The sequence below is a fragment of the Dichomitus squalens genome, assembly GCF_000275845.1.
Source record: "Dichomitus squalens LYAD-421 SS1 unplaced genomic scaffold DICSQscaffold_4, whole genome shotgun sequence".
Taxonomy (NCBI): domain Eukaryota; kingdom Fungi; phylum Basidiomycota; class Agaricomycetes; order Polyporales; family Polyporaceae; genus Dichomitus; species Dichomitus squalens.
Genome location: NW_006766886.1, coordinates 1618155 through 1632099, shown reverse-complemented (window position 1 = coordinate 1632099; position 13945 = coordinate 1618155). Strand labels below are relative to the sequence as shown.

Here is a 13945-nt window from a genome sequence, read left to right as displayed (position 1 = left end):
CGCGGAGGTGCCGGGGCATGGTACGGGCCATTTGGGTCGACTAAGCACTATCGGCCGGCCACATTCTACTACGGGTTGGAGAGGCCCAACGCTCGGTACCATGCGCCGCAAGTATCTCCGCTTGCCTCTGGTGCTCAGTGCCCCGCTCCTGAGATATGTACTGTGGCTAGTGGTGCGGTTCCTGTTCAGGACAGCATACCGATGGTCCTACCTGCGGAGCACGTAGATCCTCCTCCGTCGACACAAAGTCAGCCTCAGATGTGCGTCAATACTCCTCCGCCTGATCTCTCTTCCGTTGCCTTCGATCAACTAGTCGAGTCCCTGCTTGTGGCTCAGCAGCAACAGCAACAGCACCCGTCCTCGAGCATTCCTCTCGGCTCGATGTCTGACACTACCGCGGGCTTCGAGTCTTTGTCAGAGGGCACTCAGGCGCTATTCGACAACTGGCTGGAAATGCTTACCGCGTTCCCGCCTGGGGATCCGAATGATGCGAGCGGAAGTGCGACTGCCGGTTCGCCTATGCCTGCCACGTCTTCGCTTGCCAACTCGGTACCTGGGATTTCCGCCACCTCTCCTCCAGCAGCGGACCCGTACCTCCCTTCTCGCATCTCTGACGCTATGATCGATCCTATCTTGCTGAACCTCGCTACCACCGCAATGGCAGATACATCATCTCAGCCAAGGGCGTCCGCTTCCGCAGAGGCCCACGCATACCCCGGTCTTGTCGCAGACCTAAGCGGATCAGCGTCATCTGTGACCTCCACCGCGGTCGGCCTGCCTCCCGCGCACACGCCGTCATTGGTTGCTTCCCCCTCTGTTACGACGACCTCACTCGCCGATTCTGGGGACGCAGGACCTGCGACGCCCTCGTGGGACTGGGCATTCCCCGAGCTTGGGCATGTCGAGGGCACGAAGATGCTAGACGAGCTCGTTGGGATGGACGTCGATGTGCCCATGCCTGAATGGCGAGACGATACCGCCGCTGCGACCGTGCTGCCAAGGACTGAGGCTACGGGCGTGTCGCTCGCTCCTCCGGTGGTGACGGGGGCGGCAGCCGAACAGACTCCTGTGCGTCCTGATCCTGCCATGGAGACATGCACGAGGGAGGCGACTCATACTGCGATCGATCCTACTGTGGCGTCCCAAACCCCCGCTGATACCGCTTCATTCAATGTGGACGCGTCTCTGGCCCTATCTTCGACTCCGCAGACGTCCTCCGGACCTACGCCGTCATGTGCAGCGTCTGCGTCTGTCGACACGCCACCACCGCCGCACCCTGCATTGTATTCTCATACTTCTTCTCTGCCACCTGATCAAATGGCGCAGCTGGTGCCCAGGCCAAGTGTCGCCCCGCTCCTTCCCAAACCCTCTGCACGTGCGAAGGGTAAGGCGAAGGCTGTCCCCGGTCCAGGCTGCGACGTCGGGGTTGGGATCGCGTCGGCGGGGGCGGGGAAGCTGGATCGGCGGGCGGTCGTGGAGAGGGCGCGTGCGATGCGGGCGGCGCTCGTGAAGGAGGTCGAGCGGGCGAAGGTGGCGCTTTGGGAGACGACGCTGGAGCAGGGCGTGCTGGTTGGCTTGGGGCGGGAGTTGGAGAAGGAGGGCGGGGGGAGGTGATGCGTCTGATCATGATCGATGAACCTCGAGTGAGATGGAAAAGTACATGGGTTCGAGACATGTGCAGGGGCGTAACGTATGTCGAAACCCGAAAGTTTGTGTTATGTAGCGTGGTATGGTAATGCACTCTGTCCCAAACCTTAAGAAGCTGAATGCATAATGCAGTCATGTTGCGACGACCTAGAGTAGAGCCCGCATGGCTTGTTCGCATTTGGGCATCTCGGCCGACGTACTGGCCGTGCCCTCGAGGTTGGAGAACATGTCAGGGCGTCAAGACGAAACCCAGAAGTCTAAGTACGAGCGGAATGGTTAGTCAGATTGTCCAAACAGGCACAGAGACTACCGCCGAAACTGTGGCGGAGTTGCCAGGGCGAAGAAGCCAGCGGCTCGAGCTGGACGAATGGTAAGTTGCAAGTACTGTTTCCGGTAAGGCACTGAACTCGAGGAGATAAAGTTCGACGGAACAACGTGTCACCTCCCGGATACAAAATATCCAGGCCACGGACTTCTGACGATCCCCTGCCGCATTGTTTGACACACGCTCGCTCCTCGGCGAGGGATGTGTTGGCGCTACGCGCGCACGGATACAAGTGAGCTGAGCTATTCACGGGGGGCTTGACCCGCAGATGCGCTGAGGTGGTAGATCGTGGCTATTAAAACTTAGACTCGCGCAGAACTTCTCCCGCTGAGATGCTTTGCGTCAGCGAACAAAGGCACCACTCCCAATCTAGTCTAACTCCCTACAGTGCAGCTGAGATGACGCTCGAAGTTCGTCGCCGGATGCGCGTCGTCGACGTCGATGCGGTGCAGTGTGAACGGGCTGTGCCGTGCTTCGAACATGTCGGGATCGCTATGTCGCGCGGACATAGCTTTGAGACGAGGCGACCGTGAATGTTCGCGGTACTGCTTTGCAGATTAGAGTCCGGAGTTGCGGAGTGAGAAGACCGGGGAGGGTTATACGTGTTGGTAGCTTCCGGCGCCACAGCTGGTTAAGCAGATCCCCCTGCCTAGAGCCGCGCGCATACATCGCTTCACCACCTGCTCGCATGGCCAGTGGGTGGCGACGACGCTGGTGGCCGCACGGGGGTGCGCGCAACTGCGGGTGGGGCGCGGGATAATTATGAGTGCTGGGAGAGCCTGCGACGGGTTCGAAGGCGAGAAGAACAGGCAAAGTCTGGAATGGCAACACGCGCCGGGACCCCTGACACAGCCCTCGGTTTATGAGTTGCCAGCGAGGCACTGACTACTCCTTGCGCACACAGAGTTGGGCGTATGGATGGGAGAGCATGTATCGTGAGGAATATGATAGTCCATGTAGAGCGTTTCTCGCAGGATGAGGGGGAAAGAGGGCGACGGAGGGCGTGGTAGATGCCTCGCTCCGGGGTCCTGGGTGTCGAGGCGTTTAGAATTGAGTTTGGAGGGCGAGCGTCGACTCTGCTCCTCGACCTGCCCTCTCGCCTGTGCTCCCCTCTCTCCCCCCGCCTACGCTCTTCTCCTCGTCCCCATTCCCGATCGACGACCACGCTGCGCTGAGCACGCCGCACTCCTCGCCGCCCGCCCCACAGCAGTCCGACCTGCTCTCTTCTCATCCCCGACATTCCGGCCAGTGTTATCACCCAGCAGTCTCTCGCTCCGTTTCTCTCTCCGCACTCGCACCTTTCTGCTTCGCTGCTTTCTCTTCTCTCCTTCACTTCTGCTTTCACAAGTTGAGTCTTGCATATGGCCACCGCTGCGAGACAGTCCAAGCCACCCAGGAAGGGCCCCGACCCTGCAGCCCGGTCCGTCTTCTCTCCTCCTTTTCCTCCCCGCAACTCTCCCCTTCGCTCGGGCGAATCTAATCTGTGACCCTCTTCCACACCACAGTCGGACCAACGCGTGGACCGGCGCGCGCGCATCCCCGACCTACTCCCCAGCTCCCGCCAACGCACGCCTTCCCAATGGCAACCAGCAAGGGCCCCCAGGCGCCTTTCCGCCCCTTGCGAACGCGAACGGAGCCCGTCCCCCCGCCCCGACCGCTGAACACAATCGTGTCCTTGCGCAAATCTCCGGTCTGACGGTATGTACTGTCTTGCTGTACTCTTGCATGACCGTTGGTGGTAGTATGACGCAACGGCCGTGCCGAGGCATCTATTGAGATGCGTTGACTGACCGGTTCCCGTCTGCTCGGATCGCCTGTGTACAGGGGACGACCGTGACGATCACGACGAAGAACAACCTGCGCTTTGAGGGTGTCGTCGCCTCGACCACTCCCGAGGGCGACACGACCGGCGTTACTCTCAAGGACGTCAAGGAGGTTAACACCCCCGGCGCGCCCCTCCGAGAGACCCACTTCATCGCAGCCACCAATATCCAGGAATGGACGTCTGGTCCGGCCGACGCGAAGATCCCCAACGGTGCTGACAGTGCGTATTATGTTGCTCCTTGCGCATTTGCCCGAAAGCTAACGGCTGTGCTTCCCGCTTCTCGACATGCGTCAATTCAATCGCGTATCTGGCTGCGCCGTCCGCGGTGGTGATCTTCCTCGCTTCTATGGGAAAACATCCGCATTGGCATAGCTTTCAAGACTGACACCGACATCTCAAAGACCGGCGGCCGTCGCGAGCGGGAGTTGCAGGCCTGGCAGCCCGAATCTGCTGATGCCAACGGAGCTGCCGCCCCTGGGGCCTCGGGCCCGGCCAACCCGCGCAACGTAGACGAGCTGACGTTCGGCCCTGGGGCGTCGGGTGGCTCGTGGGACCAGTTCGCGGTGAACGAGAAGCTGTTTGGCGTGAAGGCGGGCTTTGACGAGGATGCATACACCACGAAGTTGGACAGGAACGCCCCTGACTACAAGGAGAAAGAGAGGAAGGCACAGCAGCTTGCTAATGAGATCATGAACGTGAGTGATACGGTTCTGAACCTTGGATGCGGATAGCTTACTAGTATGGATGGCGACGTTGATGCATATTTTTGGTGCGGATCATCTACGTTATATCGTGCTATGACAACAGTCCGCTGTCAACAACGTCCACGTCGCCGAAGAGCGTATCATGAACCTGACGAACGACGGTTCCGCCGCGAACGAGGAGGACAAGTGCGTTACTATGCACCGGGTGCTTGTGGCTGTGCTAAACTTCGTGCAGGTACGGTGCAGTCGTCCGTGGTGCGAATGCGTACGTTCCCCCAGGCGCACGCAAACCTGGCAGTGCCACCACCCCTCCTGCTAGGTCGGAGGTCCCGAAGGTGGCTGTCAACGCTCCCGACGGGGCAGCCGTTCCATCGAGCACAACTGCGTCCACTCCCACCGGGAGCAAAGTGCCTTCTCCCGCGCCGAGCGGGGCTGCTGCAAAGCAGCCCGCCGATGCGGTTCCGGCCTTCCGGAACTTCGTGTCGACTGAGAAAGACCGGCTTCTGAAGAAGAAGCAGGCGTTGATGAAGAGCGAGATGGACAAGCGCCTCTCGGACCTCGTCAACTTCTCCAAGTCGTTCAAGCTCAACAAGCCCATCCCGGACGACCTCGTCCCGATCCTCGCCAAGGATGAGGACAAGCAGCGCGCCATCAAGGAGAAGTCCACGCGCGACGCCGAGGACACCAAGGCCCGCGCAATCGGGGTCTCCAATACCATCGCCGCCACCCCTGGCGTGCGCCCCGTCCCTGCCCCCGGCAAGGCTGGCGTTGAGACGAGTCGCGCGGCCGCCGCTGCAAAGCCCGCGGGAACGTCCGCGGCAGGCTCGTCCATGCAGAAGACGTCAACGGCCCCGAGCAAGCCTGGGGAGTCGAAGAAGATCAGCATGATCATCCAGCCGATCCCGCCGTTCAAGGGCAAGCGTGCCTCGACGGCCGCGGCCCCCTCGCAGCTGCAGCCCGTCGCGCCCGCTGCGACGAACGGCTCCGCGAAGGCGGCTCCGAGCCCGTTGTCGCCCACTGCGCAGAACAGGCTCAACGTCAATGCGTCGTCGTTCAGGCCGACCGTGAAGCCGTTCTCTCCTGTGCGTATCGCTGTCACATCTTCTCGGAACGGTTCTGATATCACGATTTACAGGGTGCATCCCCCAGCCCAAGCGCGAACGGTGCGACGTCATCCGCTTCTGCGAATGGGAAGCAGGCGCAGTCGGAGAACGTCTCACCCCAGGGTCCCCCCAACCCCTTCTTTGGCACGCGTGTGATCAAGAAGTCGCCCCCGGTGCACGTCAAGGACGACTTCAACCCGTTCAAACACCACAAGGTTATCGAGGCCGCTCAAGTCGGTGCGTGATGCAGTCCTTCTCTTCGATTTCCTCTACCGCAGTGCGTCCAATACGTAAAGGCGGACAGCTGACGACCGCGCGTGTTCTCTTTGCTGCTTGCTCGGATATATAGCCCCTACGTGGCCGTACAACGGCAAGCGGTACATGCAGATGTTCCCTCCTATCCAAGTTCAACCCCAGCAGCAGTCGCCACCCATGGCGCCTCCTGGTCCTCCGCCGCCGATGCCTCCAGCGACGTATCCGGAGGAAGACCCCGCTGCGCAGGCGGCGCGTGGGGGCTACGTGTATGCGTACCCGCCTTATGGCTACCCCGGACAGGTGTGTTATGTCGAGTATGTTGAAAGCTTATGAGTGCTAACCCCACGCGATGTTCAGATGGTACAGCCTATGATGCCTGGAATGGCCCCGCCACCCCCTGGATACATGCCTGGACCCTATATGCAACCTATGCCTTATCATATGCCCCCACCGAATGGTACGTGGTCAAGGACTTATCACGTAGATCCCTCCTAAATGGTGTTACTCGGCTTCAGCTATGTACCCCTCGACACCGATGGGTCAGATGCCTCGTACGTTCTGCGCCCTATCCTAACTCGTGTAAGTAATAATCACTCATATCCGGGATTCGTAGCTCCGCAAGCGTATGGCATGCCGCCACCTCCCCCGCCTGGCACGTACCCCCCTCCACCAAACGGCGCAGGTCCCCGTCCGTCCATGCCACCGACCCCGATCCCCTCGCACGCCCATCCCTACTACCACCACCAAAGCCCTCAACGTACGCCAGTTCCCTATCACTTGGTGCCAGCAGGACAGCACATGATGACTGATGGTCATAATTATACTACAGTGCAGCACGCCATGCCGTACCCCATGATGATGCCCCCGCCCGGACCCCCGCATCCATACGATCCCAACGGGCAGCCGCCGCCCGTGTCCATGGGCGGCGTGAGCCACGCATAGGCCGCTGCTGCCGTTGTCGCTTGCGCGTCGCGCGCGTGACATGCCATTGCCGTCGTCCTTCTCCGTCGTCGTCGTCCTTCTGTCGTAGTGCATCTCATCGTTTGTCTCTGACTCACTCGCACCCCACATCATCTTCGCATCTCTCATCCTCCCTCCCTGCCCCCTCCCTTGCATCCCCCTCCTCTCACTTTCACTCACGTCATCCCATACGTCCTGATACGTAGCCCCTCGTTGCCTCACATGCTGCCGCTGCTGCGGCCTGCGACCCGTGCAGGTGTCGCGCGCGGAGCCTGCTCGACGCTCTGGAGTCGAGGAAGACCGCACGCTGCCATGAATTTGGTTGCGTGCGCTCCTCGGTGTGAGCGGGGCTCGGCCCGTGCGTGTCTGCTCCCGCACGTCCAACTCGCCGTCGCTGTCGCTTGTCCGTCGCCACCCTGTCGGTTCCTCCGAGTCGTCCGTGTCGTTGTCCCGTCGCATCCTTCTACCGACTGCCCGCCGTATCTCCTCCCCCCCTGCCCTCATCCCCTTGGCCGTTCTTCACTGTTGTTTCGGTTTGCGTTGTGTTGTCAGTTGCGAATTGTTGTGATGCATTGTTTCGCAAAATCACTGTAGCGGCTCTGTACATACCGCGGGTGAATCGCGGATCCTACAGGATCATCCTTGGCACGAGTTAGCTGGGACACAGGACGGTGGATTGGATCGGGTCGTCATACGGATATCCGCACGTGGTTCTTCATGGTGTATGGAATGCAATCAATCGTACATGGGCTGAATGGAATTATGTGGGGATACAGAAGTTTGCGTGCATGCGTGTAGATATTGACACAGTGCGGGTGGTAGTGAGTATCGTTGTGGGCGTAGGAAGCATGATTTCGCCAACGAAGTGTATGGTAGGGGTTCAGGCAGGAAAGTCTCTAAGGATAGGAGAAAGACGACGACATATAAGGACGACGTAGCGCGGATTACTGGCGACATATCATCGCCCGTCCTTGCCACCAAGGATAGCCAAGCCAATCTTTTTCATGAGGCCCTTCAAACTATTGCTGGCACGATTGCAGTTTGCCTGAAGCCACATCTCCATTTCGACGCGCAAAGCAGCGAGCTCCTCCGTCACCGGAAGCTTCCCATCAGGCCGAACCAAGGTCGGGTTCAAGAGCACGTCGAAAAGCCTCGTCCAGAGATCGCCCTGCCAGTATCGCTTGAATGGCGCCGAAAGCTTGTAGTGAATCTTGCCGTCCTCGCTCGGGGTGGGGGAAGGAACAACAGAAGATGCCTCGATGTACTTGCCGTACAGCATGCAGTAAATGATGCCGGCGAGGCCGAAGTAGTCCGTCTGGAACGTCCACGGCTTATTCTCGCGCACCTCGAAGCAGTCGCGTGCGTCCGTCGGCCAATCCGCGATGAAGCGTTGGCCAGAAGGGAAGAGCCGGGTGTCGATGGTGCGGCCGAAGTCTATGAGCTTGATACCCTTGTATGCCCACCCGCCTTCGCCGGACGGCTGATAAACGCTCTCCCAAGCGGATGCGGGACCAGGGACGTCCTCGAGGCGGATTAGGCAGTTGTCGATCTTCATGTCGCCGTGGATGAAGCCTGCTCGGTGCATGCCCTCGAGGAGGCGCATGAGCTCGATCGTGAAGAACATGACGAGCAGCTCGTCAAGGCATGCGCCTTGCTGTGTGATACCCGCAGATGGCGCTCGGTTGACGATGTCGAGGAGGGTGCCTTGTCTGCGAAGCTCCAGCACGAGGAAGCTTTCGTCGCGGAAGGCATACAGTGCTTGAGGAGTGATAATCGACCGGCGGAGGTTAGCGGGGAGGGTGGTATGGATTCGCCGGAGGACATGGAACTCCCAGAGGTTCCTGGGCTTGACGACCTTGAGCGCCACGCGGTCCTTGTCTTCATCCTCGTCTTCGAATTCGTCATCTTCGTCATCGTCCAAGCCTTTCCCGGCTAGGTCTAGGTCGATGGCCTCGAAGACAGCGCCAAAGCCACCCTCCCCGAGCTTGTCTATCACACCGAACCGTCGATCGTGCAGTCGGATCTCCAGGGTCTCACCATCCAGCAACGACGTCCGGGAAGAATTGCCACTCGCGCGTCGCGTCTTCTTCTTAGCAAACTTCTGGAGTGCATCCAGCTGCTCGGCATCGTTCCCCCGAAGATCGTGGAATCCGGGATCCGGGGGTATCAGCTTGAGCAGGGTCGCCATGATCGGGGGATCGAACGGATTGCAGGGGTTCGGAGGCTTGAATGCGGACGCGACGTCCAGTGCATCTGCCAAACTCAGCGTTCCGGTCCTCTCCTCGATGTCGACAACCTCTGCCTCGTCTTCGTCGTCCTCCCGTAGCTCTGCGGCGAGCTGCTCCGCCGCCTCGACCGCGTCGGCGTCACGATGAACCGTGTAACCAGGAGTGCCATGGCCCCGCGTGCTCATCGTATACTCAAACGTCCGCTCCGTGATCGGTGTCATCACATCGAATTGCCCAAACCTTCCGCCCAACGGGACACGGTACCCGTCCGTACTCTCGCCATCGCCACCGCCATCCGCAGCGCCCTCGTCGTCGAACATGCTGTCCTCGGCACCGCCCTCAGCCGCGAGGGCATCGTCGGCGATGTGGCCATCGTGCTGGTAGTCAACGTCGAAGTCGTCCACGTCCTCGGAGCTCTCGCTCGTGAACGCGTCGCGCGAGTTGGCGCGTTCGAGCTCGAACTGCGAGCGAGCATCTGCGTCTGACTCGGTCGTTGGCGTCTCGGGCTCCGATCTCGGCTCAGGTTCATAGGTTTCGGGTTCCTGACCCTGTTGTTCGTCCTCTGGTTCCTCTTCCTCTTCCGTTTGCGGAGGGGCAAAAACCGCACGCAAGGGGGTGCGTTCCCCGAGGACGGGTCGGCCAGACGCAGAAGAAGATAGCGGCTGCTTTGGGACGGCCTTCTCGACGAAAGGCATGAAGGCCGGAGCGGGGGCGTTCTCGCTCCTCGGAATTGGCCTGCTGAACACCTTCGGCGCGTTCTCGTCCGAGAACGGCGTGAACTTGGTGGCGCCAGCTGATGCGGGACGGAAGATGCTCTCCCCGCTTCCCTTCGGATCGTCAGGGAAAAGCTCACGTGGTCGATCCCGATACGTCGCGGACGCAGGGGTGAGCGTGAATACAGGCGAAGATTTGGGCGGCTCAGAGTTGATGTGCACGGACAGCTTCTGCTTGACGCCACGCGCGTTCTCGTCTGACTTCGCACCTGGAGTCGGTGCCAAAGGATCTTTCACCGATAGTACAGGTCGGTTCGGATTGGAGGTAGCCACTGGTTTTCCCGCGTCAGGATCGACAAATGGTATCATCTGTATAGTGTGAGTGAATGCGAGTGTATGCTAGCCATATAAACGCTCACCTTGGCAGCTGCCGCAGGAGTCTTATTCTCCCTATGTGCGTTCTCGTCGACGAAAGGTCTGAACGCTAGAGGACTGTGAGACCACATGTTAGCTCATAGATAGTACGACAACATACCAGGGGTCTTCGACACCTCTGCGTTCTCATTGCTGAGAGGCCGCGACAGAGGCTGCATGGGCATAACGGGCTCGATCATCCGGATAGGAGCATGCTTGCTCCCCGGAACCGGACCGAAGCGCATAGACTTCTCGGGGGAGTTGAACATCCCAAAGACGTCTGCCAGAGCCTCCTTCGTTGCAAGCGTGACTGTGGGCTCTGCCCCAGCAGCGAACTTGCGCGTGGTCGACGTCTTCGCGCTCTTGCTTGCATCGCCCGAGAAGGCGACGCGAGTACGTTCTGGGGCAGGAGGCGGACCCCATTTCTTGCCGAGGAGGCCCATAGAGCGGGCGCGGGCTTCCTGCATGCTGTACTCGACGCCATCCTCTGTGAAGAGGAGGGAGAGGTTGAATCGCAGCTTCTCTTTCCGCTTTCCGGGCGCTGGTGGAGCGAGCATGAGTGCGTACGGGTTGTATGGCTGTTCTACCGCTGTAGAGGATGAAGATGGATGTGAAGACGTAGTGCGGGCGGAAGATGCGAGGCTATCCTTCGAGGACGACGTAGGAATGGACGAGGACGGATGGTTCTTCAATGGGGCCCGGCGGAGGGCGCGGGCTTCGCTTGATGCGTCTTGCCATGCTACTGGTGATTGCTTGAGAGGTGGGGCGGAGGTTCGTGACTTGAATTCTTCATATCGTCTCTTAAGAGGGTCGACTGGTCTTGCGCGCCGCTGAATGCCTTTTTGGTAGATCGCGTCGGCTTCTGCACGTCTACGAAATGAGTGATTAGCTCTCTACGCAGTAGGGAGACCGTTCAAATGCGTAACCAAAGCCAGACTTTCTAGTCCACGGGTGTACACGTAGCGATGATCATTCAGTCTGACCCTATAGAGTACCTTACAAGTATTCATAATGGGAAAGTAGTATCGCAGAAACGAGGAAGATATACGCGCAAACCTTCGACGCATCTGATTGACCTTGCGTTATAAACTTCGTATGCTGCGCGCATGTCAGACATCGCGACATGTTCGGCGACAGAGCCGTGCTGCGCAATGCACTCTCTTATTTCATGGACTATCACCCGTATCCACGCCCCTCGTGGCTTTCCAGTACAAGATAGAAGCAGATACTGCTACAGGGCTCATAACGAGATACTCACCTTCCTCTCCGCTCCAGCGCATCCGCATACTCCTGATACGTCTGCGCATATATCTTCCCGATATTCTTCGAATGTAAGAAGGCATAGATCACCGTCGGATCTTCGACATGGCTCGCATACAGCAGCCACAGCTTCAGGTACCGCAAGTCGCTCTTGTACGCATCGTCGTCCACAAAGTACCGCGTGGCCTCCTCCAGAAGCTCAAGCAAACCAGACTGGGCGAGATGTGGGCCGTAACTGTCCACAGTCCACTTGACGAACGAGTCGTACGCCGCGAGCGGGTCAGCGTCCTCCGTGAGCGCGGTCGCAAGCTGCGCCCTGTACTGGTCTCGTGTCCGGGCGAGCTTGCTGGCGAGGGCGGGGTCCATGCGGTCGGAGTCGGAGTCGGGGTGCGGGAGGTCGGGGAGCCGTGAGAGGTCGTTGTCTGCGACAGAGTCGCGCGAGTTGAACCACTCCCCAGCAGCGCGTGGCCGTCGCGCTCAACGCGTCGGTCACATGACTGTGACCTGCTCTACGCAACTCGGAGGGACTCAAACACGGTAAGACCTCACGCACTTGGCTGACCAAAAGGATCTACAGTGCGGGCGGGAAGACAGGATGCCTTGTATCATCACTAGAAGTACTAAGGTAGAAGGACAACCGCAGTGCAATACAGTAATCGCAGACATGAGCCGACTCGCGGCCAACAGGAGCCCAGTCCTATCTCCGTCCAGTGAGGAGCCTGGAGCGTGCCGTCGACTGGAACTTTGAGGTTTCGCGGCGGAGTCGTCTATGCGATGCTATATCAGAACACCAACAGGGCGAAGACCAGACTGAGCACGTACCGACTCGCCCGCTCCCTCTCGAGCTCTCTCCGCTCGACCTCCTCCGCCGTGAGCACCTCAAACCTCGTCCTGAACTCCTCCGCCTCTTGCCAATCGCGCCAGACGCTCCGTAGCGGTTTTGGTCCACGCCCATCCTTGGGCGCACGTCCCCACCCGAGACCCAGCCCAGTCTTGTCCTTCATCAAGCTGAGTCCACTCTTGTCGCGCGGCTTGTCCGCACCGGCATCGTCTGCAGCGTCGCGTGTTTCACCACCAATGACGCCCCATTCGATCGCGTCGCGTTTGTGCTTTAAAATCTCTTCGTGGATGGCATGCGCGATGAGGGGAGCTGCCTCGCCTGTGAGCCCAAGTTCCCTACAGAGCTTGACTGAGAACTCTTCAGGGGTGAGAGGGGAGAGAAGGTCCCATTCGATATGGTCCAGCAAATGGTGTGTCGCGATTTGTACGTCAATCTGCAGGGTCGTCAGCGGCGGAACGGAAGGGGAGCCGGTTACTCTGCACTCACGCTGAGAATCACCCGACATTCGCTCACTTCGTCCCCTGGGCTTTCGTCCTCCTCTTCCGAGACCTCTGCGTCTGCGCCGAGATACATGGAAGCCACCCCTTCGTGCTCCTCGATTTGCGCGCGCATTTGATTCGCGACTATTTCAACGTACGGCTGCAGCGGCAAGTCCAGATCTGTGCAAAACGTCCGCGCGAAGATCTCCGGGGTGATGAGCTCCTCGTTCATGTTCCACACGAAGCAGTCGCGTATCCTTTGCGAGTCGGTTTCGAATTCGACGCGTATAGGGATGAGTGCGGTCGGCTTTTCTGCTTGAGTCTCCAACGCAGCTTGCGAGCTGACGAATCGAGACGAACCTCGTTCAGTATTCAAGGCCCCAGGCCAAGAGGACCAACTCACTAGTACTCCAACCGCGTAGGCAACAGCGGCCTCGCAGTGATGAACCTTGCGGGCGGGATCTCCCCCAAATAGCTCCGGTCCAGCTCGTTGCTCTGCTGAGCCTGCACCGGCGTCGCATGGCCACTCCCCGCGCCCCTCCCCGCATCGAACACCGAACTCCCCGCCGGAGCGCGACTCGGCAGCCGCGTCGACCTCCCCCCTTGTCGTCCCCCTCCGCCCCCTCCTCCGCCAAAGTCCGAGTCGTCCGAGTCGACGGCGCCCGCGTCCGGGAACTCGTCCCCTGAGCCAGGGTCCGCGTAGTTTACCACGCCGCCGCGGCGCGTCGTGCGCGTCGCCACGGCCGCGATGGACGACGGCGCGAGGATGGGCTGCACCAGGAGCGTCGTGCCCGTGCGGAGACGCGACGCGTACGTTGAATGCAGCGCTTGCGTCGCAGTCGAGAGCGGGTTGCGCGAGCCATGTTGCGGGGTGGCCATCGCGGCTTGGACGTGTGCGGGGAGGGAGGGCTGAGCGGGGGGAATGGAGGGTTGGCGGACGGATGCAGCTGGAGTTTGCGCCCTGGGTGCGGGTGCGAGGGTGCTTGAGCGGAGAGGGCGGGTGCCGGTGCTGGTGCCTTTCCGCGAGGGGTTTATTCGGCCGTTGGTGGGTGGGGGCGTGGCGGAATTCGACCAATGGCGTATGTTGTTGTAGTATGCTGATCTGGAAGTTGAGTCCTAGGATCGTGTATGCATTGGTATCACCGTACTTACCGGCGTTGGTTGGCTCAGGAGGTGCGGGCGCGATGGGCT

General features: G+C 60.0%; 3 protein-coding genes across 3 annotated transcripts; 1 reads left to right on the top strand and 2 right to left on the bottom strand.

Annotated features, from left to right (window-relative positions):
- Positions 1-3094: 3094 nt before the first annotated feature.
- Positions 3095-7554, top strand: DICSQDRAFT_133667 (uncharacterized protein). Its single transcript, XM_007362700.1, has 11 exons — positions 3095-3392; positions 3478-3670; positions 3797-4016; positions 4170-4492; positions 4605-4687; positions 4737-5583; positions 5637-6159; positions 6217-6316; positions 6375-6410; positions 6473-6616; positions 6689-7554. Exons 1-7 carry the CDS (start codon positions 3334-3336, stop codon positions 5847-5849), a joined length of 1938 nt encoding a protein of 645 aa, XP_007362762.1. The 5' UTR covers positions 3095-3333; the 3' UTR covers positions 5850-6159; positions 6217-6316; positions 6375-6410; positions 6473-6616; positions 6689-7554.
- Positions 7555-7566: 12 nt separating this feature from the next.
- Positions 7567-11802, bottom strand: DICSQDRAFT_153131 (uncharacterized protein; the record flags this gene model as incomplete). Its single annotated transcript, XM_007362699.1, has 4 exons — positions 7567-10129; positions 10180-10244; positions 10296-11044; positions 11433-11802. Coding segments are annotated over 4 exons (3536 nt in total), but the record flags the coding sequence as incomplete, so codon positions are not given.
- A 217-nt stretch (positions 11803-12019) lies between these two features.
- DICSQDRAFT_80840 (SNF5-domain-containing protein) lies at positions 12020-13704 on the bottom strand. Its single transcript, XM_007362698.1, has 4 exons — positions 13158-13704; positions 12762-13095; positions 12257-12708; positions 12020-12201 (listed from the first exon to the last, which is right to left on the bottom strand). Exons 1-4 carry the CDS (start codon positions 13631-13633, stop codon positions 12132-12134), a joined length of 1332 nt encoding a protein of 443 aa, XP_007362760.1. The 5' UTR covers positions 13634-13704; the 3' UTR covers positions 12020-12131.
- Between the last annotated feature and the right edge of the window lie 241 nt (positions 13705-13945).

Bases quoted from the DNA above. Each gene is read 5' to 3' on its own strand.
- DICSQDRAFT_133667 (XM_007362700.1), top strand. From the start codon at position 3,334: ATGGCCACCGCTGCGAGACAGTCCAAGCCACCCAGGAAGGGCCCCGAC. The intron at 3,671-3,796 runs GTATGTACTGTC...GCCTGTGTACAG, and splicing joins CGCAAATCTCCGGTCTGACG to GGGACGACCGTGACGATCAC. The intron at 5,584-5,636 runs GTGCGTATCGCT...CACGATTTACAG, and splicing joins CCGTGAAGCCGTTCTCTCCT to GGTGCATCCCCCAGCCCAAG.
- DICSQDRAFT_80840 (XM_007362698.1), bottom strand. From the start codon at position 13,633: ATGGCCACCCCGCAACATGGCTCGCGCAACCCGCTCTCGACTGCGACG. The intron at 13,096-13,157 runs GTGAGTTGGTCC...TCGATTCGTCAG, and splicing joins CCTACGCGGTTGGAGTACTA to CTCGCAAGCTGCGTTGGAGA. The intron at 12,202-12,256 runs GTACGTGCTCAG...AGCATCGCATAG, and splicing joins GAGAGGGAGCGGGCGAGTCG to ACGACTCCGCCGCGAAACCT.